This window comes from Myotis daubentonii, chromosome 16 (assembly GCF_963259705.1).
Source record: "Myotis daubentonii chromosome 16, mMyoDau2.1, whole genome shotgun sequence".
Taxonomy (NCBI): Eukaryota; Metazoa; Chordata; class Mammalia; order Chiroptera; family Vespertilionidae; genus Myotis; species Myotis daubentonii.
Genome location: NC_081855.1, coordinates 39,306,408 through 39,332,648, shown reverse-complemented (window position 1 = coordinate 39,332,648; position 26,241 = coordinate 39,306,408). Strand labels below are relative to the sequence as shown.

The 26,241-nt window shown below is 44.5% G+C and overlaps 1 protein-coding gene, 1 long non-coding RNA gene and 1 other non-coding gene across 3 annotated transcripts; 1 reads left to right on the top strand and 2 right to left on the bottom strand.

Annotated features, from left to right (window-relative positions):
* Window positions 1-4,362: 4,362 nt before the first annotated feature.
* C16H17orf58 (chromosome 16 C17orf58 homolog) lies at window positions 4,363-9,123 on the bottom strand. Its single transcript, XM_059670031.1, has 4 exons — window positions 8,987-9,123; window positions 6,384-6,890; window positions 5,943-6,134; window positions 4,363-5,311 (listed from the first exon to the last, which is right to left on the bottom strand). The coding sequence occupies exons 1-4, from the start codon at window positions 9,060-9,062 to the stop codon at window positions 5,121-5,123; spliced, it is 966 nt and encodes a 321-aa protein (XP_059526014.1). The 5' UTR covers window positions 9,063-9,123; the 3' UTR covers window positions 4,363-5,120.
* Window positions 6,820-16,103, top strand: LOC132218601 (uncharacterized). Its single transcript, XR_009449221.1, has 3 exons — window positions 6,820-6,947; window positions 7,517-7,624; window positions 9,753-16,103. It is a non-coding gene; the product is annotated as an uncharacterized LOC132218601 (long non-coding RNA).
* A 7,792-nt stretch (window positions 16,104-23,895) lies between these two features.
* TRNAR-CCG (transfer RNA arginine (anticodon CCG)) lies at window positions 23,896-23,968 on the bottom strand. Its single transcript has one exon. It is a non-coding gene; the product is annotated as a tRNA-Arg (tRNA).
* Between the last annotated feature and the right edge of the window lie 2,273 nt (window positions 23,969-26,241).

Sequence of the window (26,241 nt, the reverse complement as noted above, 5' to 3'; positions counted from 1 at the left end):
CAGATGGTGTCTTTGAATGTGCGCTAATGATTATCTGTAAGCCTTTAAGGGGAAAGGGTGGGCTGCAAGGTAAATAAAAGGCAGAACCATCCCATCGTACCTGGGTTTGTCCAGGATAGTAATAGCCCTTCCTTTTCTAGTTCCCAGCCCATTGTCATCACATCAGAGAAAAATCTTCAGGGGTGTGCTAGTCCTGTTGCATCAGTTGATTGTACTAATAAAAAAGGTAATGTGACAAACACACATTGCCTTCATCTGTACATGTTGATACGAGGCAAATTATTAGTCACAGCTACTTAGTTGATGAAGGGCATTTTTTTTAGATGGCATCCTCTGTTTTTGTACTTTTTTTTGGTTGGTTGGTTGAGTTGTTTGGATTTTTTCTTTCTTCCCACATAAGAAAAAGTAGGGTAAGTAGTAGGGTGGGGAATGGAAGCCGTGGAGGAGGCACATTTGCATGTTTCTCCTTCCTGTGTTCTAACTGTACAGCTGTACCACGGCATTGGAATAACAGCTTCTAGACGACCTGCCATGGTTGGCTTATACAGCTTTGCAAACATTTTACTAGATTTTGCACTAACTCATATTAGCTTTGTCCCACCACGTTCTGGAATTAATGTTTTTTAAAAGTTTACTGTTTAATATCACCCTGCTATGCAAAACCTTTCCCAGACCTTTGTTTCTTGAAAGAAAGATGTTGCTATAGTTCCCAGTTCTTTCTTATTCCAGGCTCAGGTGTACAGGTTATTCTGGGTTAATTTTGTCTAATGAAGCCCATTGCTTTTTGTACATAAAAATGTCACTTAAACCTATGCTTACAAACTAAAGAGACTAATGCTCAATATGAAACATGGAAATCGTTTTTGTTAAAATATTAACATGGAAGTAATCAAATATAGGTTATTTTGTCCTTTTACTTTTGAAAAATGTTACATATTGTATGCACTATGTTGATGCAAGAATCCTACATTTTAATGAATTATAAAATTATTCTGCATCTCATCACATCACAGTATTTCTGTACTATTTATTCATATAGAGAGAGATATAGATATATATGGGCTTAACCATTTAAAACTTGTTGCGGCAAGAACTTTCCTACCTGTAGGCAATAGATTGCTATGTTTTTAACAGATTGTGGTAAATTCTAAACAGCAATTCTTTTTGTACGTAATAGGACATTTCATCCTAGAAAAATAAAGTAATGTTTTTCACATTGGATTTGGTGCAGTTTCTAATGAAACAGTGGTTGGTTGGTTGGTTGGTTGATATATTTTCTGTAGCTGTTGGCATTGCCAAATTGTGCAAAAAAGGCGAATTTTATGGGAATCCTCTGACCAGGGAGAGTTAATTTCATATGTGTATTTAATATTATAAAGCCTTTTGCAATTTCTATCACCATATAAATACATAGACATTTTATGGTTTTTATCAACTACAGAGTTTAGTCTTCCAAAGGTAATTTTTGAAAAGCATACATTCTTATAACACATGAGGAGTTTCAAAAGCTTTTTTATGAGTATTGACAAGCTTCTGCTATTTGGTATTACAGCTTTTTTTTTTTTTTTCTCAATAATCCAAGTAGTAAAATGCTCATTTATGGTAGTTAGGATTTTTCTACCCAGTCTTTGAACTTGTAAATATATTTATTTTACATCAATAGATTTCCTTGGCTAAGGGTATTTTCAATGCTTGTTATGTTTCATCTGCCAAATTCACAATCCTTGAAACTAGTTCAGGAAATGTATTTTCATAATATTGATAACGCTTTTTTTGCTCCTATCCAAATTCTGCAGGATTTGATTTTAGTTAATGTCCTGCAATAGGTAGGTTTTTAAAGTTGTGAACTTTTAGAGATATTTTCTAAAGTGAAACAGTTACCATTTTATATGTCAAGTGGCCTGGAGTGTTTTTTAGAGACACTGACAGTTGCTGTGGTTTGTAATCTACCTTCCCAGAATCTGCAAATAAAAGTTCTTTCCCTGTCCCTGTTCATTTCTATTAGGCAGACTCCCTGCATCTTGGTGTGTTTCTGATATTATTAAAGAGCCAACCTGGTGACCTTTCAAATATGCACTTACAGACTGAGCTACACAGCACTGTGGTTACTGCAGAACTCACTCTTGTGATTGAGGCTGTCCCTGTAAGCCTCAGATTTGGAGCCCTTTTTTTTTTTTTTTTTTTAAATATATTTTATTGATTTTTTACAGAGAGGAAGGGAGAGAGAGAGTCAGAAACATCGATGAGAGAGAAACATCGATCAGCCGCCTCCTGCACATCCCCCACTGGGGATGTGCCCGCAACCCAGGCACATGCCCTTGACCGGAATCGAACCCGGGACCCTTCAGTCCGCAGGCCGACGCTCCATCCACTGAGCCAAACCGGTCTCGGCAGATTTGGAGCCCTTAAAGTGAGGATGGTATCTCATGGGCAAAGTAATATCTTACACGTACTTAGAGCCAGCTGAGAAGTCTTTTTAATAATTTTTGTAATCTTCACCCAAGGATATGTTTTGATTTTAGAGAGAGAGGGAGAAAGAGAGAAACATCAATTGGTTACCTCCCATATGCGCCCAAGGTGGATTTGAACCCACAACCTAGATATGTGCCCTGACTGGGAATCGAACCTGCAACTTTTTGGTGTAGGAGTGACACTCCAACCAACAGCCACCTAGCCAGGGCTGTAATAATTTGAAATATTCTGAGATCCTTCTATTTACTTAGAATAAAATACCAAAAAAGGCTTTTAAATCACTTCCCAGTTGATTCAGTTGGGACCAAATTCAGCTGAAGAAATAGGCTGTTTTTTAAATTATAAAGTCCTGTTCCTGAAATTGAGTTGGTGTATTAAGGGTCAGTTTTTAGGTAAACAAAGGTAAAAAGCTAGTACCAAAAAAAGTGTATCTGTTACCAAAAGAAAAGTCTTTTTTTCTCCTTCAACTCACTGTCTCCAGTGCCCATCCCCATGCCCACCACTGCTCTTAACTCCTTTGAGCCTCATTACTGTCATTGCAAACCTTAAATGATGGCCTTAATTTTAAGAGGAAGTTCCTAAGAATCTGGCCTGCTTGTGTTTGCCGCAGTGTACATACTAACTGTATGGCCTTCTAGCATCACGCAGATCACAGTGCTGGGACATTTTGTGTTTCCAAAACTCAAAGCAGTACTATCAAATCAGGCTAAGCAAACCCTAACCTTCAGGCTCTCTAAAAGTGGTATTTTTTTTCTCTTTTAAATCAGATCATCATTATAACTTTATGCTCTAACATCTGACCATCCAACCAATCATTTCCCTATCTGGCCATTGTTTTTCCCCACTTAGCCTTGACATTTAAAAATTCGGCTTTGGTTTTTGCAACTGCTGCTACTTACGTCTGGGTTCATTTTTATCCTATAACTAACCCAGAAGTTCCTCATTCACTGCATACTCTACTGCTAATAGGTCATGTTAGAATGCAGTTGATTCTCAAGCCTTTCTAGTATGATTTTTTAAAAATATTTTATTAATTTTTTTACAGAGAGGGAGAGGGATAGTGAGAAACATTGATCAGCTGCCTCCTGCACACCTCCCACTAGGGATGTGCCCACAACCAAGGTACATGCCCTTGACCAGAATCGAACCTGGGACCTTTTAGTCTGCAGGCCAACGCTCTATCCACTGAGCCAAACCAGTTAGGGCTCTAATATGATTTTTAAGATGTTTGGGCAAGACTCACTTTTGGGAAAATTCTCTAAATTTTTTTTTTTTTTTCAGTAATGCTTTAACCACAGAATAATGGAACCTCTCAGCCTTTATTTTACTCTCTGCCCATGCTTGGGACAAATACGGTAGCCATATCTCCCATCACACTCAGATGTTATGTCTCAGGCTATTGCTACTTGCTCCCCTCAGGTGTCTCTAAGTGTCCTGTCCTGGTGTCCTGCAGTGCCGTCTTGCCACTGAGCCTGTGTGCCACTACAGCCAGACGCTTCTTGAGCTCACTGAGTGCATGTCCTTTCACACCAAATAGGCTGTCTTCTCTCTAGTGCAGTTTCTTTTTATCTTTCTTTAGGCAGTAATCTAACCATGGGTTGTCAGTGTTTCAAATGAACTGAAATACAGCATTTTAAATGAACTGAAGTACAGCTTGGTCTTCTCGGGGGGAAAATTGTTAATATTTTTGTGGATTCAAGTAAAAATCAGTATTAAACTCAGCTAACGGTTAAACTTTTTTTTAACCCAACTGGAAAAGGTTTAAAATTTACGTGCTTGCGAGCTATCATTGAATATTCATTCCAGGGTTTGTGGAGTAAGTTTGAGAAATGCTTCCTCCCTAATTTGGGGGCTCAGTGAGGTGGGGGGGAAAAAAAGTGCATCCAAAGATCTGATTTCAAGGCAAGGTTTACTGCTTGACAAACACAAACATGATACTTGGTCTTAATAGAAAAAGGACATCAGATACACCCTGAATATGTTTAGCATTGGGATAGCTGGCAGTTCCGCACAAAAGATAGGTTTTTAGGAGCAGGGAGGCATGAAAATAAACTATCTTACACTTTGGTAAATCAGAAACACTTGTTTGAGCAATATTTTGCTTGAATTAAGCCCTTCAATATTCTTTAAGTGTAAAACTTCATATCGTGTCTTGGGCTCTGACCCATCTGTTTGATCTATATGACATCATACATGTCTTTGACTAGTGCACTTACTGTTATGTACAGAACTTAAAATGTGATGCTGTCGGTATAACATTTGGTTTGATACGTGATATAAACTATTCAAAGTTGTATATAAAATCAAGGAAATGTTTTTTGTGAACTATTTCTACTGAGAATGTATTTAAATTAAAATAATTAAAAGTAAACAGCATGAAGCAGTGATCTGTTAATGGGACAGGTCAGTAGCTATGTGCATTACTAGCACTAAGAATAGCTTTGCCACCGAGCTCAGAAGCATACATTTGGGAAGCATCTTGTAAATACAGTGACAACTTCACGATTAGAGTTGGAACTATGCAACTAGTTCATATAAAGGAGCCATGTGCCCTATTATAAAGGAAGGTCCCATTCCATGAAGATAGACCTTTCCTGTGTTGATCAATTCCAAGTCTCTTATGACCCAGAAATGCTGGGATGGTAAATTCAAGTGCATTGGGTGTGAACTGCACCTTGAACCTGCACATCCCTTTTTCGGTTAAACCTTTTCACGTAGCTGCTGCTGCTCCGGAGCAGTCCATCTCCTGGTCGGAGGCGCCCTCTTAGGACCTGGAGCAGAGCTGTAGGGAGCTGCCGTCTCTTATGGTAGATGTGGCCCATCACAATATACCTGCTGCCTAGGGGGGGGGGGGGGAAATGGTATAAATTCAGTGTCTTTTAAATGCCATGAAACAATAAGAAAATGTAAGATCTTTAAGAAACGACTAAGCTTGAATCTATTAGCTTGCTCTATTTATTTTGAACCTCAGACAACTGGTGGAAACAGTGTAATGACCTTTAGAAGATAACCAGATAATGCACCTGTAAACACTCAACATTAGAGAAGGAGGGTCCTAATCACAATGTGCCAACAGGATTTTGCCAGAGCACATCTCGAGAGAGACGGGAGAGAGGTTATCGGCATCCCAACCCTCAAGGATTTTTCTAAACGCCGTTTAAACAGAGCCCCTTATGGACCCCTTCTGGCAAGGGTGTTTCCAATCATGCACTCAATTGGTCAACGAATATTTACTGAGTGCCTGCTTTGTGCCAATCCGTGCTGTTCCCACCTTTAAGCGGAGGGCGGGTGGGGGGGGGGGGTTGTTGGAGCTTAACAGTGGACAAAAACAATACCTGTCGTCCAAATTCTATTCGTCTTGGAACACCCCTCCCTCCCCAAAGGTGCTGGGGCGACCGAGCTGTGGCACCCACGTTACAAATGGTGATGTAAATAAAGGACATAAAAAGTGGTCAGATGAGCTTCAATACCAGGCTTCAACTCTGGACATGTCTTATTGCAGCTGGAGGAGTCTAGGGCTAAGATGTGGACTCGGAAGAAAAAGCCGTCCGGAGTGAGGTACAGGCGGTTCATCTTGTACAGCCCATCCCGGTCCACCAGCAGAGTCACCAGCTGGATCCCTGGGCCGACCACGTCCACATCATGCACGATTCCGTTAACTGCTGCTTCAAAAAACAGTTTGGACACATGCATAATGCTCGCTTCCCCTTTCTTTCCCCAGTCAGTGCGTTTATAACAAAGCAAGACATAGTGCACACGGGTCTGGGGCCTGCAGGACCGAGTCGGTGGGTTTCTCTAGGGCTCTCTGGGGTGTCCGCGCGCACCGCCGAGCGCTCTCGGCTCGGAAGGGTTCGCCGGGCGGCCGGGGCAACGCAGCCCGGGCCCGGGAGGAGCTGCGGGGCGGGGCTCACCGAACTCGCTGGCGCAGTAGGACTCGCGCTCGTCCAGATCCACCCGACAGGCGTTCGCGCAGGACTCGGCGCCGGGCTCCGCGTCCCCCCGCGGCCGATCCAGGAGCGGCGGCGGCGGCGGCGGCGGCAGCGGAGGCGCGGGCGGCGCGGCGGCGCGCGGCCGGTTGGGGTGAGCGAGGCCGTCGGGGGCGCGCGCAGGCGGGCGCGCGGCGGGGAAGCGCAGGGCTAGGGCGCGCGCACGGGGCGGGGAATCCTCCCGCGCGGGTGCGCGGCGCGGCGACGCGCGGTTCTCCGTCTGCGGGAGGCGCGGGCTCGGCGGGCCGGCGGGCGCGCGCGCGGCCTCCCGGAAGCCAGTCCGGTTCTCGGCGGGCGGCGGAGGCTTCCGGCGCCGCGGGTCCGACCAGGCGGGAGGAGCGGCCTCGGGGACTGGCTGTTCCCGCGGCCCCGGCGGCTCCTCCGCGCTCGGACCGCCGCCGGGATCGGGGTTCCTGTCGTGGGGCGGCGAGGCTGTGGGGAGAACAGAGGAGAGGCCGGGAGGCTGAGGCAGGGGGGCTGGCAGAGGAGGTGAGGCCGCGGAGGGGAGGGGAGACCGATGGGGAGAAAGAGGACAGGGCCCTGGGAGGGGAGGGGAGGTGGGGGGCAATGCAAACTTAGCAGGCACCTGCGGGAGGAGGCTGGGGAGGCCAGGAGACCTGGGAGTGAAGAAAAGAGAAGGGAGGGCGAGAGGAAGGCGCCGCCTCTGGTCCGTTTCCTGGGCCCCAGAGGAAGGCGGAGCTGAGGGTCTTGCCCTCTAAGAACGAGGCCAGCCAAGAAGACTTTCTCACCACGTGGGAACATTTCATTGTTTTTAAGGAACCTTTCCAAATCGATAGCTTTTAAAATGACAACCCCCTATTTGTCCTAGGACTAAACATGATTGACAATTCCGGCCGAGGAACAAGCTCTTGCTGCCCCTTCTGTAATGTATATATAAACATCCGCCTTTCTGCTGCGTGCGGCTTGCAGAGAAAGTACCGAGAGCAAACCCCAGGGGCAGGTCTCATAGTGCAGGTTCTCCCAATTGTTTAAGCGCCCCTGACAACGGAACTATTTGGTTTTCCCATCCGTGTTTACACTGTCATCTTGGTCTCCAGAATCGAGCGTTTGGGAGTGGATTTTTATCTGGCTTCTTGGACACCACTTACTGGCGAACTACAGCTAGGAGAGATTTTTGAGGGCCGGCTGGGAGGCAGAGGCCGCTGGTGAGGTATAAGAGCACACACATGGCTTGCAATTTCCCCTCCTCTGATGGTGGAGAAAAAACTCCTACACGGTACGGCATGTAAACAAATTTTTAAAAAAAAAAATTATTAATGCTATTCCCCAGGGCTCCAGACAGATTGGTGAGCAAACTTCAGCCAACTTGGAAGCTGGGCAGCTTTCCATGCCCAGTTACACAAGATCAGCTCCCCGTTTGCCTGGGTCCCAGTGCCCTCCAGACAGGCTCGAGGACCCGTCTCTCTCTTTTTCTCTGTCGTCTTAACCGGCTGGTTTTCAGCATTTCTCTCCTCTTGCATGGAGGAGCTTGGTCTGCCCTTGGTTTGCAGCTCTTGCAACACTTCATTTAAAGTGACTTATCTTGCCAAATCGATTATCTCCTTTAACATCAGCTTTCACCCAGCAATAATAGCTGGTGATGGTTCATGTTTTTGCAAAGAGGTTGATTCTGACTCATCGTGGCCAGCGTTGTCCCACACACAGCTGAGTAAAGTCCTGGTGGCTGTCCAATTCCTGACTGTCAACTGCTGACCTCCCAACTGCTTCCCCATTGATATCACCATCTGTTGTCATGGGAAAGATGGTCTGATATTTGGGTTAAATGCCACTGAAGTCATTCAATGTGGAAAAATAGCCCAGAGTAAATTGCCCTGTGAGGTGCGGAAGCTCTTTTCCCAGAGATAGTGAATCGAACAAAACATCCCCCCCACTCCGCCCCCAAGCAAAACAAAAACACCTCGCCACAGAAAATCCTCATTTCTGCATTCCCTCCATCACTCATTTTCATGCCGTGCACGGAATTGTGTGTCTTGAAGACTCAGGTGTGACAGGGCCGTTCGTTGGGGCCACAGGGAGAGGGGAGGAAGGTCGGGTTTTTCTCTCTGCGCCCTCGGCCCCCGGGGGGCTCACCCAGCGCTGCGATGACCGCCCGCGGGGCTCGGGCGCAGGTCAGACCCCGCGCTCTCCGGGGCGCCTGCTGCCGCCGCGTCCTGCGAGCGGGAAGGCGAGGTTCCCCACGGGCGCGCCGCGACCCCTCCTGGCACGTCCCCTGCTCGGTGAAGGAGCAGCTACTTAACATGCAAAGTTTCCTGCAGCCCGCCCGGCTCACTCGTGATCATTTCAGTAGCTGAACTGGCTTCTTTCCGAAAAGGCTGCCGAGACACACAACATCTTGGGGACCCATTTTGCTCCCTACGAACACGCTACACGGACCCGGAGTCTCCTCTCTTGCAAACTCTGACCCCTTTCTCGTCTCTCCCTTCATCGGCGCCCCCCGCCCGCCCCTCTCCCCCCCCCCCCCCCCATCACTGTCCCTCTCCCAGGGCTCAGCAGTTGATCGCTCTTACCTTTTCCCTCCGCCACTGGGGCGTCGGGAGATGATCCAATGACCAAGCAGAGGAGCCAGAAAGCTCTAGCTGTCATTTTTGCAGACACGGTTCCCAGGCTCTAACACCGAGCCAGGGCTTTCTGCTGTTTCTCTCCCCCCACCCCTTCTCCACACCCCCACCCCCCTTCATGCTAATGAGAGGCAGCCTTTGGGGAAACGGCAATCACTCACTGGACAGACCATCGGAACAACAGGGAGCCGCAGGGATTTCTCCCACGTCCTGAGGGGGACAGCACGTGGCCTCCCAAAGTCGTCCCTGCGAATGTGTGTCCTGCGGCCTCTGAGCAGCGATACCATCAAATCCTAAACTTTAAACCCCGGAGGGTTGGCGGGCTGGGCTGGGGGGAGGAGAGGGTGGGTTGGCAAGTGGAGAGAATAGGGTGTTCAGGGGTGAGGGACAGGGCGGGGGAGAACGAGTGAGAGGGAGTTTGTTCTCGATGAAGTCTGCAACAAATAAGCTCACTAGCGCTTCAGACAGCTTGGGCTGGTGGCAGGGAGATCTCAGATGACAAAGTTCCTCGCAGAATGTGTCAGGGATTCCAAGAGAAACAAGTCACCACAACCTAGGTTTGGTTAAACGATTTTACTATGTATACAACTTTCATATTCTAGAACCAGAAGGAACAAAAGCCGTCCGCAAAATAGCTTTTCCTCTTCCTTTCCGTACCCCCATTGAAACTGGAATGTAGTTGGCAGGATTCATCAAGCCTTTTCCCCACCGCCAGGTGCTCGGGTACAAAGGTGAACAAACACCTTCCCAGGTCTCTAGTGATGGCTCATCTCCTGCAGAAAGGTGAGTCGCTGCTGAGGGCTGAATTCTGAAACCGTCCTGGGCTAAGGAACCTCCTCCTCAGATTGCACCGAAACAATATTCACCGAGGGCAGAAGCAGGCTCAGCCTCGTAAACCCACAGCCGGCCCCGTGTGTATCTCCTTTCAATGGCTTCAAACCCAAAAGGAAGGGGACGTGCATTGAGATGAAGGCGTTTTCTCAGAAGCCTCTGAGGCAACAGTGAGATGCAGCGGCTGGAAGAAACAGCCAACTTCTGCTGCACTAACATCTCACGTCTCAGAAATAATAGTGCGCGTGGACTGACCAGATTGGGGGGGGGGGTCGAGTTTTCCAGAAAGACACTGGACAGCTAGAAGGAGAACAGTGGCGTGGTGAGAGGGCTGGACTCCATCGTGTTTACGTTCTTCTGGAGGAACGCCCGATTGGCAGCCTAGACGCACAAGAACATTTGCTGTGTTTTGTGGAAGAACCCGTCGGTTAAAGTGATGAAGGGACAAGTTCAACTCCCATCGAGGAAAATATTGTAACGACCGACCGAGATCTCCAAGAGAGCAGACGGAAGGGCGGTGACTGAGCTCCTGGCCGTTGGGGGCGCTCAGAGAGAGCATCGTTCAGAGATGCTGTGGAGTGTCTCCTGCATGAGGTGCATTGTGGTTTGAGGGATACAGTGAGGGCAGGGTCCCCTGGAGAGGAGCTGTTTGTCTAGCCACAGGCTGGCAGTATCTTGGCGGGGGCCCCTATGTTCCGTAGTCTGGTTCTCAGCTTTCCTCGGCTTGTAACCCAGAGGATGTCAATGGATCAGATTCATGGATTGACTCCTGTTAACCAAACTCGTCAAAAGCAGATGTATAAACCAGAATGTTATTTATTAATAGGCAATGGAGGGGCTATAGTAAAGGTGATTCCAAGGTCTAATGATTAATCGGAAGGTTGTGTTTTGAGCACTAAATTGAATTACAGCTGAAGGTAGGCTAATCTTTCTCATTCAGGTTTGAGAGGAGGACTACACCTCTCCAGTCACTGCAAGGCTTGAGTACACCAGTCAGTGTCTCCAACCTCCGGCCAGGACCACAGAAACTCGGTGAAATTCGTGCTTTTGGGGGCCCAGTTTATCGATGTCCTGAGCTCCCCTTCTTTCACATGTTCTTTCTTTAAGTCAAGTGAAATAGAATTAATTAGGCTTCAGCTTTCTCAGTTACAACCACATCTCAGACATACCTGCTGGAGATTATATTCAAGCCACGCAGATCCTATTTTAGGTGTTGGTGCTCCAGAAACTCTTCTGTTGCAGGAATGTTGTGAATGCCCCAAAGCCCACACCCTGCAATGTCGAGGCAGAGACCAGCTGCACGGCGCCCTCATCGCCTCCGGGCTCCCAGGTGGCACCAGCCTGGAAGACTTGCAGGGTCCAGGGCTGGGCAGCAGCTGGCTTGCAACTTCCGAACCACACAAACGGTGGGAGGCACAAAGAGCTCAGAGACGGATCTATGTAAGCCAGAATGCCACTTACTAATTTACAAGAGATCAGCCCAGGCAAGTGTGCATGCTCATGTCAGCCTGGCTGACATTCTCTTCCTATACACAAGCCACGTGGGAAGCCAAATTATCATCACGATGCTTGGTAATATAAACCAGAGCACAAGGAGTTTGTCATATGATTGGAATGTTTAATGGTATTGGTTTCTCATAGCCTAATGTGTCCATCTCCATAATAGGTGTGTGTGTGTGTGTGTGTGTGTGTGTGTGTGTGTGTGTGGCCGGTGGCAGAATCCAAGAGCCTCTTTCCTGCCAATTTCTGGTGTTTCCAGTGCATCTTTCTGCTTAGCAAATATTTGTTGAGCGTCTACTATGTGTTGTCTAAGAAAGAATTTGTGCCAGCTTCCTGGCATGAAGCTCCTAAAACCCTTGGAATTTCCCAAGTGATAGAAGGGTCTTTGTTATTCATGAGCTTCCTGGAGCACACCGGAGTTTATGCTAATGAGGGGACTCTTGGAGAGATCCCTTTGATAGCTTCAGGATGGGAGCTGGGACCAGAAAGAACAACCCTGCAATTAGATGGTCAAGACTTTGAGCCAACGGGACCTCCAAGGAGGGGAGAGAGGCTGGAGATTGGGTTCACTCGGGTGGGCAGTGATTTAACCCATCCTGCCTACCAGCAAACCCCAGTGAAAAGTCAGTGGCGCTCGGTGAACACATTAATGTGTTGGGAAGGTGCTGCACCCTGATCCATGGAGAGAGAACAAGGCAGTGTTGCCATTGGGCCCTCCCAGATCTCACCACATCTGTCTCTTCATTTGGCTGCCCCAGATCTGTACCCTTTACAATAAAACTGGTCGTTAAGTATAGCACCTTCCTGAATCCCGTGAGCCATGGTAGAGAACCATCAAATCTGAGGGGGGTCGTGAGAACCCCCAGGTTTGTTGCCAGTTTTTATTTAATTAAAATTGTTAAAGTATTATTACAAACTCTTTGTGAACGTGAAATCTCATAACTGCATAACACGTTCTCTTTCAGACAAACCAGAATTTGGAATGTTTCAGTTTTTGCCATTGTCAAACTTCCTGTGTCTCCACCAACAGAGAAATGGCCGGCTGTCGCGTGACGTAGTGGAATGCTGTAGAGCAGGTACTATTGACATTTTGGGCAGATATTCTTCGTTGTGCGTTGTAGGACTTTGACCGGTATGCCCGGCCTTATCCACCGCATACCGATAGCACCCTGCCTCCAGCTGTGACAACCCACACTGTCTCCAAATGTCTCCTGGGGGCAAAATCACCAACCATATTCATTGCTAATACAGCAATGAAAACAAATGAGCCGCAATTACAAAAGCAAAATAGAGATGAATCTCATAAAGATGAAGTCAAGTAACAAAAAGACCCATTTCCTTTGTATAGGGCTCACAAATAGGCAAAACTAATCTATGGAGTTACAAGTCAGGATAATGGTTATTCTTGGGAGTCGGTCTTGACTCGAAAGAATACTGGGGGAGGAGAGTCTCTGGTGCTGAAGTTTTCTAGAGTTTGACTTACTAATTTTTGATGTTAAATAAGACGTAAAATTAGTTTATATAGTCAAAGATGTCATATATGCCCTAGTCGATTTGGCTCAGTGGATAGAGCATTGGCCTGTGGGCTGAAGGGTCCAGTCAAGGGCATATGCCCACCTTGCAGGATTCGATCTTCAGTAGGGGGCATGCAGGAGGCCAATCAGTGGTTCTTTCTCATCATTGATGTTTCTCTCTCTCTCCCTCTCCCTTCCTCTCTGAAACCAATAAATATATATTAAAAAAAAAAAAGATGTTGCCCTAGCTGGCTTGGCTCAGTGGATAGAGCGTCAGCCTGTGGACTGAAGGGTCCCAGGTTTGATTCCAGCCAAGGGCACATGCCTGGGTTGCGGGCTCAATCCCCAGTGGGGGGTATGCAGGAGGCAGCCGATCAATGATTCTCTCTCATCATTGATGTTTCTATCTCTCTCTCCTTCTCCCTTCCTCTCTGAAACCAATAAAGAAATATATATTTTTTAAAAAGATGTCATAAAATTTATGACATCTTTCATCCCTTTATAAAAGCTTAAATTTATACAAGTAATATATATTCATTCCAGAATTAGATATTACAGATAAGAAAAAATAAAAAATTAAATGTAATTCTATTGTCTAGAAAAAAACTATTATAAATATTCTGGTGTGCCCATTTTCAGACTTTTTCTACACATATATGTACATGTAAATATGTTACATAATTTCTTTCTGTAAAAGTGGGATCGTGGTGTACACATATTTATTATTGATTTGAGAGAGAGAAAGGGAGAGACTGAAAGAGAGAGAGACACAGAGACAGCAAGAAACATGGATGTGTAAGAGACACGGCGGTTGGTTGCCTCCTGCCCCGCCTGGCCTGGGCTGGGGATAGAGCCTGCAGTTACATGCCCGTGCCTGGAAATCAAACTCTTGACCCTTTGGTGTGCAGGCCAATGTTCTAACTGGCCAGGGCGACATGTTTGGGGTTTTTTTGTTTGTTTGTTTTTAATTTTAATGATTTGTCAGCATCTTTCCATTTCAATAAACACAGGATTCCATAATCGTTTTTATGGACTGAATTCCTCAACGTTGAATTGCTGAGTCAAAGGATAGGATGCTTCAGTGTTTTTGCTGCGTGCTGCTGAGCGGTCCCCAGACATGCTGTGTCAGTGCACACAGAGCGGCATTCAGCGCAGGCAGCACCGAGGCCTCTCTCCACATCGGGGTGGGAAACAGCGGTGTTTGAGCTCCTTGCTGTTCTGAAGAGGGTTTTTTTTTTTTTTTAATTTCCATGTAAATTCTTTTTAAAAATATTTTTTCAATTACAGTTGCCACTCAATATTGTGTTATATTGGTTTCAGGTGTATAGCATAGGGGTTAGACATTTACATAATTGACACAGTGATTCCCCGGGATAAGTCCAGTCCCCACCTGGCACCATATAGCATTATTACAATGTTATTGACTGTATTCCCTGTGCTGTACTCTACAGCCTCGTGACTGTTTTGTAGCTGCCAATTTGTGCTTCTTACTCCTTCCACCTTTTTCACCCTGAAGAGGTTTTTTTAAGAGGTTTCTCTTTAATTCCCCGTACCCCCCCCCTTTTTTTATTGCGGTTGATATTGTACACTTTTTTTATATAGATTTATTGGCCATTTAGATTTCTTTTAATTTCCTGTTCATATTCCTTGTCTATTTATTAGGATGTTCATATTGTCCTTTATGAGCTTAAGAACTATTTATAGCCTAAGATTTTTAACTCTTTGTCCATTATACAGCATGGGGCAAAAGTAGGTTTACAGTTGTTTATACAGAAAATAATACATTAATTACTAAATAATAACACAAGAATAAACTCTATCAAGAACTCACAAGACCTACTTTTGCCCCACCCTGTATATATTGCAAATATTTCTTCACAGAATTTCATTTGACTTGTAACTTCTTAGCAATTTTTTTGTCCAGAGAACGTTTACATTTCACATAGTAAAATCCATCAATCTCTTGTTTAACAATGTCCCTGGTGTCTTTGTCATGCTTAGAAAGTCTTCCTCCATCTCAAAATATATATAAACCTATATTTTTCTAGTGCTTGTGGTAAAATCACGATTCCATCTGGAATTTATTTTGGTATGTAGTATGAGGTAAGAATCTAATTTTAATTTTTTCTCAAATAACTAGGAAGTTGTCTAATCCAATTGCCAAATAAATTCATCCTTTCCCAACATTGAGATGTCACCCTTAACATAAAGCAGCGATTTTCAACCAGCGTGTCACAAGAATTTTTAAAACATGAATACCTGACTACTTAATTACAGGCGTTGGCCTGTCTTCCCTCAGATTGTCAAATAAAAAAATGACAACAGCCAACACAACAATAGCCGTCCAATGTGAATGAATCAAAATTATACCTTTTTTTTGTCAGATCGGCAAAAAACATATTTTTTGATGTGCCGCAGAATGTTAGTTTATGTGTGCCATGAGATGAAATAGATTGAAAATCACTGACATGTATGTCCACAGTGGGGCATGGTTATAGTTATCATGTTGTTATAACATACTACAGGCCTAGTGCACGAAATTCATGCAAGGGGCTCAGCCCTAGCAGCTGCGCTGGCTTGCCTTGGCCCTCTAAGCCCCAGCTTCGTCCGGAAGGTCATCTGGAAGGTCGTCTGGCTATCTGGCCTAATTAGCATATTACGCTTTTCTTATTATAGATATTTCTTTGAAAAATTTGTTTTCTATATGATAGTGTTTGCTTTTCTTTCAAGTTAACTTTATAATTATTCTGCTAAATTTAAGAATCCTGGCCCTAACCGGTTTGGCTCAGTGGATAGAGCAGTGGTCTATCCACTGTGGGTCGCGACCCTTTTGGGGGTCAAACGACGCTTTCACAGGGGTCGCCTAAGACCATCGGAAAACACATATATAATTACATATTGTTTTTGTGATTAATCACTATGCTTTAATTATGTTCAATTTGTAACAATGAAATTGGGGGTCACCACAACATGAGGAACTGTATTAAAGGGTCGCAGCATTAGGAAGGTTGAGAACCACTGGGATAGAGCATCAGCCTGCGGACTGAAGGGTCGAAGATTCGATTCCAGTCAAGGGCACGTACCTTGGTTACCTGCACATCCCCAGTAGGGAGTGTGCAGGAGGCAGCTGATCGATTGCCGGGGTCCAACCCCAGCAGGTCCAGGGGTTCCCAAAGGTGTGGACGGAGTCAGCGAAGAAGGAATGACACGGAGACAGTGTTCAGTTGATCAGCAGCCTAGCCAGGATCTCCAGCCAAGTTCTGGTCTGGATCTCCAGAGAGGTTCTGCTTAGGATCTCCAGCCAGGTTCTGTAGCCATGTTCCCTTGCTAGGTTCTCCAGCCAGGTTCTGTCTGAGATCTCCAGCCAGGTTCGGTCACCAGGTTCTAGTCAGGTTCTCGGCCATATTTCTGTAGTCAGGTTCAGTCCAGGATCTTTTGCCATGTTCTCTCCAGCGAAGTTCTTCTGTCTGTAGGTTCTGTGTAGGTTCTGTCTTCTGAGTTCTGACTTCTAAGTTCTGTGTCTTGCTGTCTTGTTACATCTGTATTTATACCAGTTGATTCAATCCTATCAATCTCTATTACAAAGGTTAGGGTGTTTCTTATCTCCATTCCAGGGAGTAAAGATTATGTAGCTTAAGCATGATTGTTCATAGTTAAAGTGATTAATTACCCGCCTGGCACTTAGTTGAGGGGTTTTATTCCCTCCCTAACTTCAGGGGAAAATCCCTACCTGGGGATTCAACCTTTCTCGGAGAGGTGACCTTGGTTAAAACACAGTGCCAAGAAGGTGAGCAAACATATTAAGAACCGTATGCCATATATGCCAGGTCCCTTGAAACAGCAAGGATGGACTGACTCCCGACAAATTCCCCCCCTTTTTTATTTTTTAAAAGCAAGCATTAAAAAGAAAAACCTCAAATGCTTTCTTATATCCATTTTAAGAGTAGGATTGGCGCTTTCTGCTATTACCTGAGTCCTGATCTATCATCCCAGGGAGAGCTTGCCAATCCTGCACTTTCCCAGGGTAGAAAGGCTGCAGTGGGGTTAAGGATAAGGCTCCTTGGGCCTACCTTCTCCCATGCCATTACATTTACCTTTCCTTCCTCAGAAAAGCATGGACATACTTCTTGTATAAAACTTTCTGTCTGACTGGGAGTAACCTTAATTCCTCTGCTAGCAAGCATATATGTTAAAAGATCAATACAGAGTCTTTTTTCTTTAGACTCAGTATGGCACATCTTCTTAATCTAAAGATCAATACAGAGTCTTTTTTCTTTAGACTCAGTATGGCACATCTTCTTAATCTAAAGATCAATACAGAGTCTTCTTTCTTTGGACTCAGTATGGCACATCTTCTCAATCTAAGGATCAATACAGAGTCTTCTTTCTTTGGACTCAGTATGGCACATCTTCTCAATCTAAGTTCTGTACTATCCACCTTCTTACCCTACTTATCTTCTATAAGGAGGTCTGCAGTACCCTGGTGGAGTCCTATCCATCCCGAGCATGGGGGTTCTCAATGGGGGGGGGGGGGCTTACCTAGGGGAATCCTGTTTGAGCAGTTCCCAAAGGTGTGGACGGAGTCGGCGAAGACTATCCACCCTCTTCCTACGGTGGAGTCCTATCCGTCCCGAGTGCGGGGCGCTTACCTAGGGGTCCCTGTTCGGGCACCATATGCCGGGGTCCAACCCCAGCAGGTCCAGGGGTTCCCAAAGGTGTGGACGGAGTCAGCGAAGAAGGAATGACACGGAGACAGTGTTCAGTTGATCAGCAGCCTAGCCAGGATCTCCAGCCAGGCAATCGATGTTTCTAACTCTCTATCCCTCTCCCTTCCTCTCTGTAAAAAATCAATAAAAATATATATTTTTAAAAAATGTAAGAATCCGCCAAAACCGGTTTGGCTCAGTGGATTGAGCGTCGGCCTGCGGACTGAAAGGTCCTAGGTTCGATTCCGGTCAGGGGCATGTACCTGGGTTGCGGGCACATCCCCAGTAGGAGATGTGCAGGAGGCGGCTGATCGATGTTTCTCTCTCATCAATGTTTCTAACTCTCTATCTCTCTCCCTTCCTCTCTGTGAAAAATCAATAAAATATATATATTATAAAAAAAAAAAAATGTAAGAATCCTGTTGGTTTTATTGGATTTGCATTACATGTATGGATTAACTTGTAAAGGATTTGACAGCTTTTTTATATTGTCTTTCTGTCCATGAAGATAGAATATCTACATTTCTTCGAGTCTTCTTTTCCCTCTGTCAGAATATTATCATTTTCTTCATCTAAGCTCTACACTTGTCTTGTTAAATGTATTTCCTGGGTATTCTATATTTTTAATGCAATTTAGGAAGATCTTTTTTTTCCTTTATATTTTCTAACTGGTTTTTCTAGGTTTATAGAAAAGGGATGGATTCGTGTGTATATCTGTACTTACTGTTTATACCCCAATTTGTGCATATCCAAAAATAGTCCAAGCTATTTTCAATTGATTCCCTTGGGTTTTCCCAGTAAAAAACCATATACTCTATAAATAATGATATTTTGCCTCTTCCTCTGAAATATTTATTTAACTTTTTATTGCATTGATGAGAACTTTCCAAACTTTGTTGAATAATGTCATAGTCATCATCTTTGTTTTAGTGGTATTCCTCATTAGTAGAAAACACCTCAAATGTTCCATTTTCAAAGTGACTGAAGACTTGATTTGCTTCAAGTACATTGAGCTATATTTATCTGTATACCCACATCATTTTTACCTTAGGAATCTGAGAAATATTTCTATTCTGTGACTTTCTTTTTTTTTTTTTTTAATATATTTTATTGATTTTTTGCAGAGAGGAAGGGAGAGGGATAGGGAGTTAGAAACATTGATGAGAGAGAAACATCGATCAGCTGCCTCCTGCACACCTCCCACTGGGGATGTGCCGCAACCAAGGTACATGCCCTTGACCGGAATCGAACCTGGGACCTTTCAGTCTGCAGGCTGACGCTCTATCCACTGAGCCAAACCGGCCAGGGCTGTGACTTTCTTAATATTGATTATCAGATTGTGTCTTTTATATATTGTATCTTTTCTCTAATCATTTTTATCTCTTTTTCCTTCTCATTCTAGGAGAGGTTCTTGAATTTGTACATTATGTCACTGATTTCATTTGCAGTGGTATCAACTCTGCCTTGGTTCCTTCCAATAAGGACTTAACGCTAAGGAATTGTTATTCGTTAACTCCTATTTTGATTGTTCCTATTGTTCTTTCATCTGCGTCTACTCACTTCTGAAGTTTCCATTTGTTATTTTTCAATTACAATTGACATTCAATATTATATTAGTTTAAGATGTACAACAATATAGGCATTTATATAACATGAAGTGATCACCCCAATAAGTCTAGTACCCACCTGGCTCCATACAAAATTACCACAATATTATTGACTATATTCCCTATGCTGTATTTTACATCCCTATGACTATTTTGTAACTGCCAATGTGTACTTGTTAATTCCTTCACCTTTTTCACTAAGCCTCCCAACGCCCCTCCCATCTGGCAATGAGGGAAGATATTTTTATTACAAAAGATTACATACATTCAGAAAATTATTGAGAATAATATAATGAATACTTGTTTAAGTATGACCCAGTTTTTGCCAAACTTTAACTTTTTTAAAAAACTGAGACCTCCAACAACCAGTAAGTGAGCTTGAAAGCAGATCCTTTCCAGTTGAGCTTTCAAATAAGACTGCAGCCCTCGCCCACAGCGTGACTGAAACTTCCTAAGAGACCTGAGCAGAACCACCCAGCTTAGCTACTCTCAGATTCCTGGGCCACACAGAAAGTGTGATTATTAAATGTTTATTGTTGTAAGCTGCTAAATTTTAGTGTAATTTGTTGTTTGCAGCAATAAGTAACTAATACACAGTTGAAGGCCCCTTATGCCCCTTCCTAATGCATTTTCCTATTCTTCCCAGAGGTTATCATTATGCTCAACTTGAGGTTTCTACCATTCTCTTGGATGTTTTTTCCTATTGTGACTAAACCAACTACTATTGGAAAGTAATCTTATAAATTAATTTTGAGGGTTTTAAAGAAAATTCTAATTCCAAATTTGTAAACATTCAATATAAATACAGTATGTACTCATAGCTCAATATATTATTTTACAGATGAGTAACTGAGGCACAGAAAGGTTAAGTAACTTGCCCAAGGTTACACAGCTGTGATCCAGTGCTCTCTGCCTGGTAGGAAGACCCACACGTTTACTCCTGCAGGACCTGCGTTCCTGGTGTTTTTGTCTTTGTTGGGTTGCTGTGCTGGATTCCTATTAATCAGGTCTTTGGGACTAGGGCACATTAAGATGTGCCCCCCATGAATCCTTGGGTTCCAGACTTTGCCTCCTTCCTCCATTGAGTAGCAGAGCCATTTTCCCCTTGGTAATCACATTGACCACGCCATCTTGGCTGGGGCTGGAGCTGGGGCTGCTGTAACAACGTACCATAGGCTGGGTGGCTTAAACAACAGATCTTTATTCCCCAGCCTGGACGTCTGAGATCAGTACACCCTTCCTGGCTCACAGATGGCTGCCTCCTTGCTCTGTCCTCACATGGCAGAGAGGGGAAGGGAGGAAGAGAAAATGGGACTCTTCCCCTTAATATCTTTATATATAAAAGCCTAAGCGACCACCAGTTAACCAGTCGCTATGACAGGCACTGGCCACCAGGGGACAGACACACTGCACAGGATCGTGCTCCCTCCTGTCTGGATTGGGCCTGTGGAGAATGGGCTGAAACCAGCTATCCAACATCCCCTGAGGGGTCCAGATTGCGAGAGGGTACAGGCCAGGCTGAGGGACCCCACCAGTGTACGAATTCGTGCACTGGGCCTCTAGTAAGAAATATAAGAACAGTAATCCCAAATTGGGGCCTCTATCATCATGACCCCATCTAAACCTAATTAGTCCCAAAGGCTCACCTCCTAACACTATAAGATTTGGGTTGAGGCCCTAGCTGGTTTGGCTCAGTGGATAGAGCCTCAGATGGAAGGGTCCCGGGTTCAATTCCAGTCAAGGGCACATGCGACGGGTGGGGAGGAGGGTGTGTTTGCAGGGGGCAGCCAATCAATGATTCTCTCTCATCATTGATGTTTCAATCTCTCCTTCTCCCTTGCTCTCTGAAATCAATAAAAATACATTTAAAAAAATTTGGGTTGGGGCTTCAACATACAGAGTTTGGGGTGATATAAACCATGACCCCTTCTCTGTCTATTGATTCAGCACCATGAGGAGTCCCATGGTCAACGGGCAGCCTCAGCTTCCCATGAATGGAACCATGATAGTGTGTCCTAGTTTAAATATTTCTCCCCTGGGCTCTAGGACCTCTGGAACTACTGAGTCCCGGATCACTGGTAAGGAAAGTAAAACATTCTCCCAGTGAATCATTAAGGACATAGTGGGAGGGGCCCGGTTCGATGTGCAATCTGGCAATGGCTCAATCCAGGAGTGGTGATGCTAGCAGAAGCCCTGCAAGCGAGGAAAGCAAATCCATAGCCAGAACACGGGTCTGCCCCTGTGAGGAGGAGGCGCTGTCCACACACGCAGTCTTGTCCTTGCAGACGGGATTATTGTTAACCCTAGGAGTCTGACCTTTGCTTTGGAGAAGCGCCCTCTGCTGGCCTTTCCTAAGATCCGAGGCTAGAGCATCTTCTCCCTCCATTGTTCCTCATTGCTTTTAGTAGCTTTCCCCTTTTGTTGGAAGAGTTTCAGATATCTCCTGGTTTCATGGATGGTGTTTGTGGTTCTGCTTCTCATCCCCCTTGTTGCTTTTATGGGATTTCCAAGAGGAATGGAGAAAAATGGCAACTTTACTGTATGTTTAATACTGCAACCCGGTAAAATGTGAAGTATGACAATTCTGAATGTTAACACAATAGATTGCATTTTAATATTAATTCTGGTGTATTTTCTGAAATTCTAAAGTGAGTTTTGAAAATTTGAACTAATTAACTACTAATTAATATTTGTATGTATCCAAGATTTAAAAATTCCAAAGTGATCCAGTATAAAAACCAGCAAAATTAAACAATAGAAATAAGGCTCCTGGTGACCCTGGGAGGAGGTAGTGATTGGAGGGAACTCAAGGGGGGGCTTCTGCAGTGATTAATGCCCCATTTCTTGACCTGGGTGCTGGCTCTCCAAGTGTGCTGAGTTTGTGAACATAACTGAACTGCACACATGAAATGTGACTTTTCTGCATGTATATTACACGTTGATAGTCACTTTTTAACCGAAAAGTAGAATAGCCTATAATTAAAAACAAAGCATGATTCTAGTAAACACATGATATTTATCTGGGTCAGTCAAAATGGAAAGGAGAAATTTATGCAAAAACTTCAAATATCTGAATTTTGCCATATTCTTTCACTTATCAAGGATTCTATCTTTGATTATAGGCATAATATATCTTTCTGTGGGGAAAATGAGTTTCTCCAAATAATGGGGGCTGTAGTCATATATTGCTACTGGGGACAAACACTAGCCTATATACTATAGCGTGAACTCCAACGTTTTGGGACCCTGCCATCGTTGGTCTCCTCATGGGCCAGCCTGCTCCCTTGGTGATGTTGGGCTTCCAGGATTGGGCCCTAAACTCAGCAAGGATCCCCGCTTACCTTGAGCATCCCCAGAATTATGTTTGAAAGCATCTCGGACCTACTCTTCCCTTTGGTGTCAACAAAATGGATTCCACTGAGCTGCCCTACAGCCAGAAGCGATATAAGAAAAATGTTAAGGAAGCTAGCACCCACATAAAGAAAACTGGCTCCCCTGACACAGTGACATTTACGCCAGTTTCTGGTTGGGATGGTGACCACATGCTGGAGTCAAGTGCTAACATGCCTTGGTTCCAGGCATGGAAAGTCACCTGTAAAGATGTCAATGCCAGCAGAACCACGTTGCTTGAAGCTCTGATTGCATCCTGCCAGCAACTCATCCAACTGGGTAAGACCTTGTGTCTGCCCCTCCAGGATGTCTGTCTGCAAAATTGGTGGTGTTGCTACTGTCCCTGTGGCCAAGTGGAGACTGGTGTTCTCACTTGGCATGGTGGTCACCTTTACTCCAGTCAACATTACAAAGGGAGGAAGTACAACTGAAATAAAACAGCGAATGGCTGAAATGTACCATGCACATCTGTCACAACTAAGACATCAACTCTAGCACATTACTGGTCACCAAACTCCAGACTGTGTTCTGATTCCACTGGTTTTTCCATTAATGTCCTTTTTCTGTTTCAGGCTCAAATTCCGGATACTACATTGCATTTAGTGTTTAGTAGTTTTTCAAGAGTAGGAGTTAACTCAGTGATAGTCTTCCTGTACAAGTTCTGCAAGAAGAGTTTAAACGTTTTCAAGCTAGTCAACTGACCCGGCTTGAAAAGCTTAAATTCTGACTTTCTTTCATCACACAAATTTGCAAATAAAACATAGACACAGAGACATCCCTCAATCCCAAACTCATACGTTTTAACTACAATTTATTGTTCATAATAGTTTAGAGACAGAAACCATAAATTACGCATATGATATTTGTGTGTTGTAGCAGCACAATTGCTTTTCTATGAACTCAACTTAGCACTTGAAATAAATGTTTGGAGCCAGCACAGTTGGACCTGCTCACATACCCCTTGGGACAAGGATGAGGAGAAAGGTTTGCATGTGTGGTTGCCCATGGTGAAGCTCACCTTGAAAAGGCAGACAGAAAAAGGAGTGGAGCCATCTGTCCAGACGGCTTTTTTCTTTTAAAAATGTTAAGCAAGATGAAAAACCCCACTTTTGGATCACTCCTTGGCTTTCACTTACAAATCCTCAATTGCAATGTCTTTAAAACACGGAGATGCGTTTCCTGATTTGTCAAGACAATCCTCCCAGAGATCGCTGCAGAGACCGAAATACTGGTAACCACATTTCAGAATCTATTTTTACTGATTTCAGTACAGCACCGCCTTTTTTCTTCCGCCAAAATAAAGTTCTGTACGACCCAGATGGGACTCGAACCCACAATCCCCAGCTCCGGAGGCTGATGCCTTATCCATTAGGCCACTGGGTCACCACACGAACAACGCTCTCACAACGCCCTCTTACGCGATGCCATCATCACGCCCCGCCCCTGCGCTCCGCGGCCTTGCGTAGGGCGGACTGAGTGTTAGAAGCCGCCCCAACGGCGGCAGCGCGCGCGCCTGCGCCCTTCTGCGCCCTTGGCCTCGACTTGGGGCCAATCCTGGAGCGCCTGCGCGTGGCTCTCCACGCCCGGGTCCCTCCCTGTCTGCTGGTTTGGGGGAGGTTCTTTTCCCTGGGTGCACATTACTCGCACTTGGGGAACTTTAGGCAAAATTCCACCGGCTGTGCCCCGCCTCCCCAACTTTAATTCTGTTTACTTGGGCACGACCTGGCGCCTGCATTTTACAAAGTTCCCCTGGACCTTTCTCTGCCACCCGCACCCCACCGCAACCTTCCCATCCCTCGCAGGCCCTTCTTTCTCCTTTCCTGCGTTTATTCAAGGAACATTAACTTAATAAACTACTATGTGCTGTGGACTGTTGGGGGATTCCAGGGCAAACAGGCTTTCCTTTAAATCTGCCCTTGTACCCCACTTATCTACATTTATTTTTCTCCTCTTTCCTTCCGGATTACAGGGAAAATGGAGAGGTTTCTAGTCCAGACGGCAGGGTAGGTAAATGTGGTACTCGCATCCTCCCACAGCCACATCAAAATTACTACCAAACTACAGAACAACACAATTTCATTTTCTTCTTGGACACATAATACATTGTAAAACTATAAAACATGGATAAGCCAAACGAAAGAAAAAAAAAAAAAAGGGAAAATGAGTCTAATCCTACCATTCAGAGTTTAGCACGATTTAAAGTTTTGGTGAGTTCAACTCTTGTCTGTGTGTCACTGTTTGATCTGTGGGTCATGAGCCATCCAGGAAATGCTTTTCATGAAAACTAAGACTCTATTAGTGAATAATAATGAACGAATCATCCAGCACTGATGGTGAGAAGTGATGGTGGGTAAAACTGTCACCTTATGAATTAAGACAGTGGCACCAAATGGTATTTTCACTTTCATGCACTGGAAGTGTGTGTTTGGGGGGAGTCAGCTTCACTTAAGAATGTCCTTGATAATGCTTTAAGAATTTATTAATTGAATTAAATCTCCACCCTTGAGTACACGTTTTTATTTTTATTTTTTGTGAATCTTTACTGTTCAAAGTATTACATATGTCCCCTTTTTTTCTCCCATTGACCCCCTTATAGCCCACCCCTGCCCCCACCTCAGGCCTCCACCACCCTATTGTCAGTGTCCCTGGGTTCTGCATATATGCATACAGATTCTTTGGTTGATTTCTTCCCGCCCACCCACTCATCCCCCCCCATTCCCACTGAGGTTCGACAGTCTGTTCCATGCTTCTGTCTCTGGATCTATTTTGTTCAACAGTTTATTTTGTTCATTAGATTCCATATATGAGTGAGATCATGTGATACTTGTTTTTCTCTGACTCATTTATTTCGCTTAGCATAATACTCTCCAGGTCCCTCCATGCTGTCTCAAAGGGTAAGAGATTCTTCTTTTTTACTGCTGCATAATATTCCATGGTGTAAATGTACCACAGCTTTTTTATCCACTCATCTCCTGAGGGGCACTTGTGCTGTTTTCAGATCTTAGCTATTGTAAATTGTGCTGCTATGAACATAGTGGTACATACATTCTTTCTAATTGGTGTTTCCCGTTTCTTAGGATATATTCCTAGAAGTGGGGTCACTGGGTGAAATGGCAGTTCCATATTTAGTTTTTTGAGGAAACTCCATACTGTTTTCCATATGGCTGCACCAGTCTGCATTCCCACTAGCAGTGTACTAGGGTTCCCTTTTCTCCACATCCTGGCCAGCACTTGTCTGTTGATTTGTTGATAGTAGCCATTTTGACAGGTGTGAGGTGTTACCTCATTGTCATTTTAATTTGCATCTCTGATGATCAGTGACTTTGAGCATTTTTTCATAAATTTCTTGGCCATCTGTATGTCCACTTTGGAGAAGTGTCTATTTAGGTCCTTTGCCCATTTTTAATTGGATTTGTCTTCCTTTTGTTAAGTTGTATGAGTTCCTTATATATTTTGGATATTAACCCTTTATTAGATGTATCATTGCCAAATATGTTCTCCCATACAGTGGGCTTCCCTTTTTGTTTTGTTGATGGTTTCTTTTGCTGTACAGAAGCTTTTTATTTTGATGTAGTCCTATTTATTTTCTCCTTCGTTTCCTTTGCCCTAGATGTATCTGTAAACATATTGCTACAAGAGATGTCTGAGATTTTGCT

Excerpts from the sequence above, each read along its gene's own strand:
- C16H17orf58 (XM_059670031.1), bottom strand. The coding sequence starts at position 9,062 with ATGACAGCTAGAGCTTTCTGGCTCCTCTGCTTGGTCATTGGATCATCT. Across the intron at positions 6,135-6,383 it reads CTACTGCGCCAGCGAGTTCG|CAGTTAACGGAATCGTGCAT; the intron begins GTGAGCCCCGCC and ends TTTTTGAAGCAG. Across the intron at positions 5,312-5,942 it reads ATGTCCAGAGTTGAAGCCTG|GCAGCAGGTATATTGTGATG; the intron begins GTATTGAAGCTC and ends CCCCCCCCCTAG.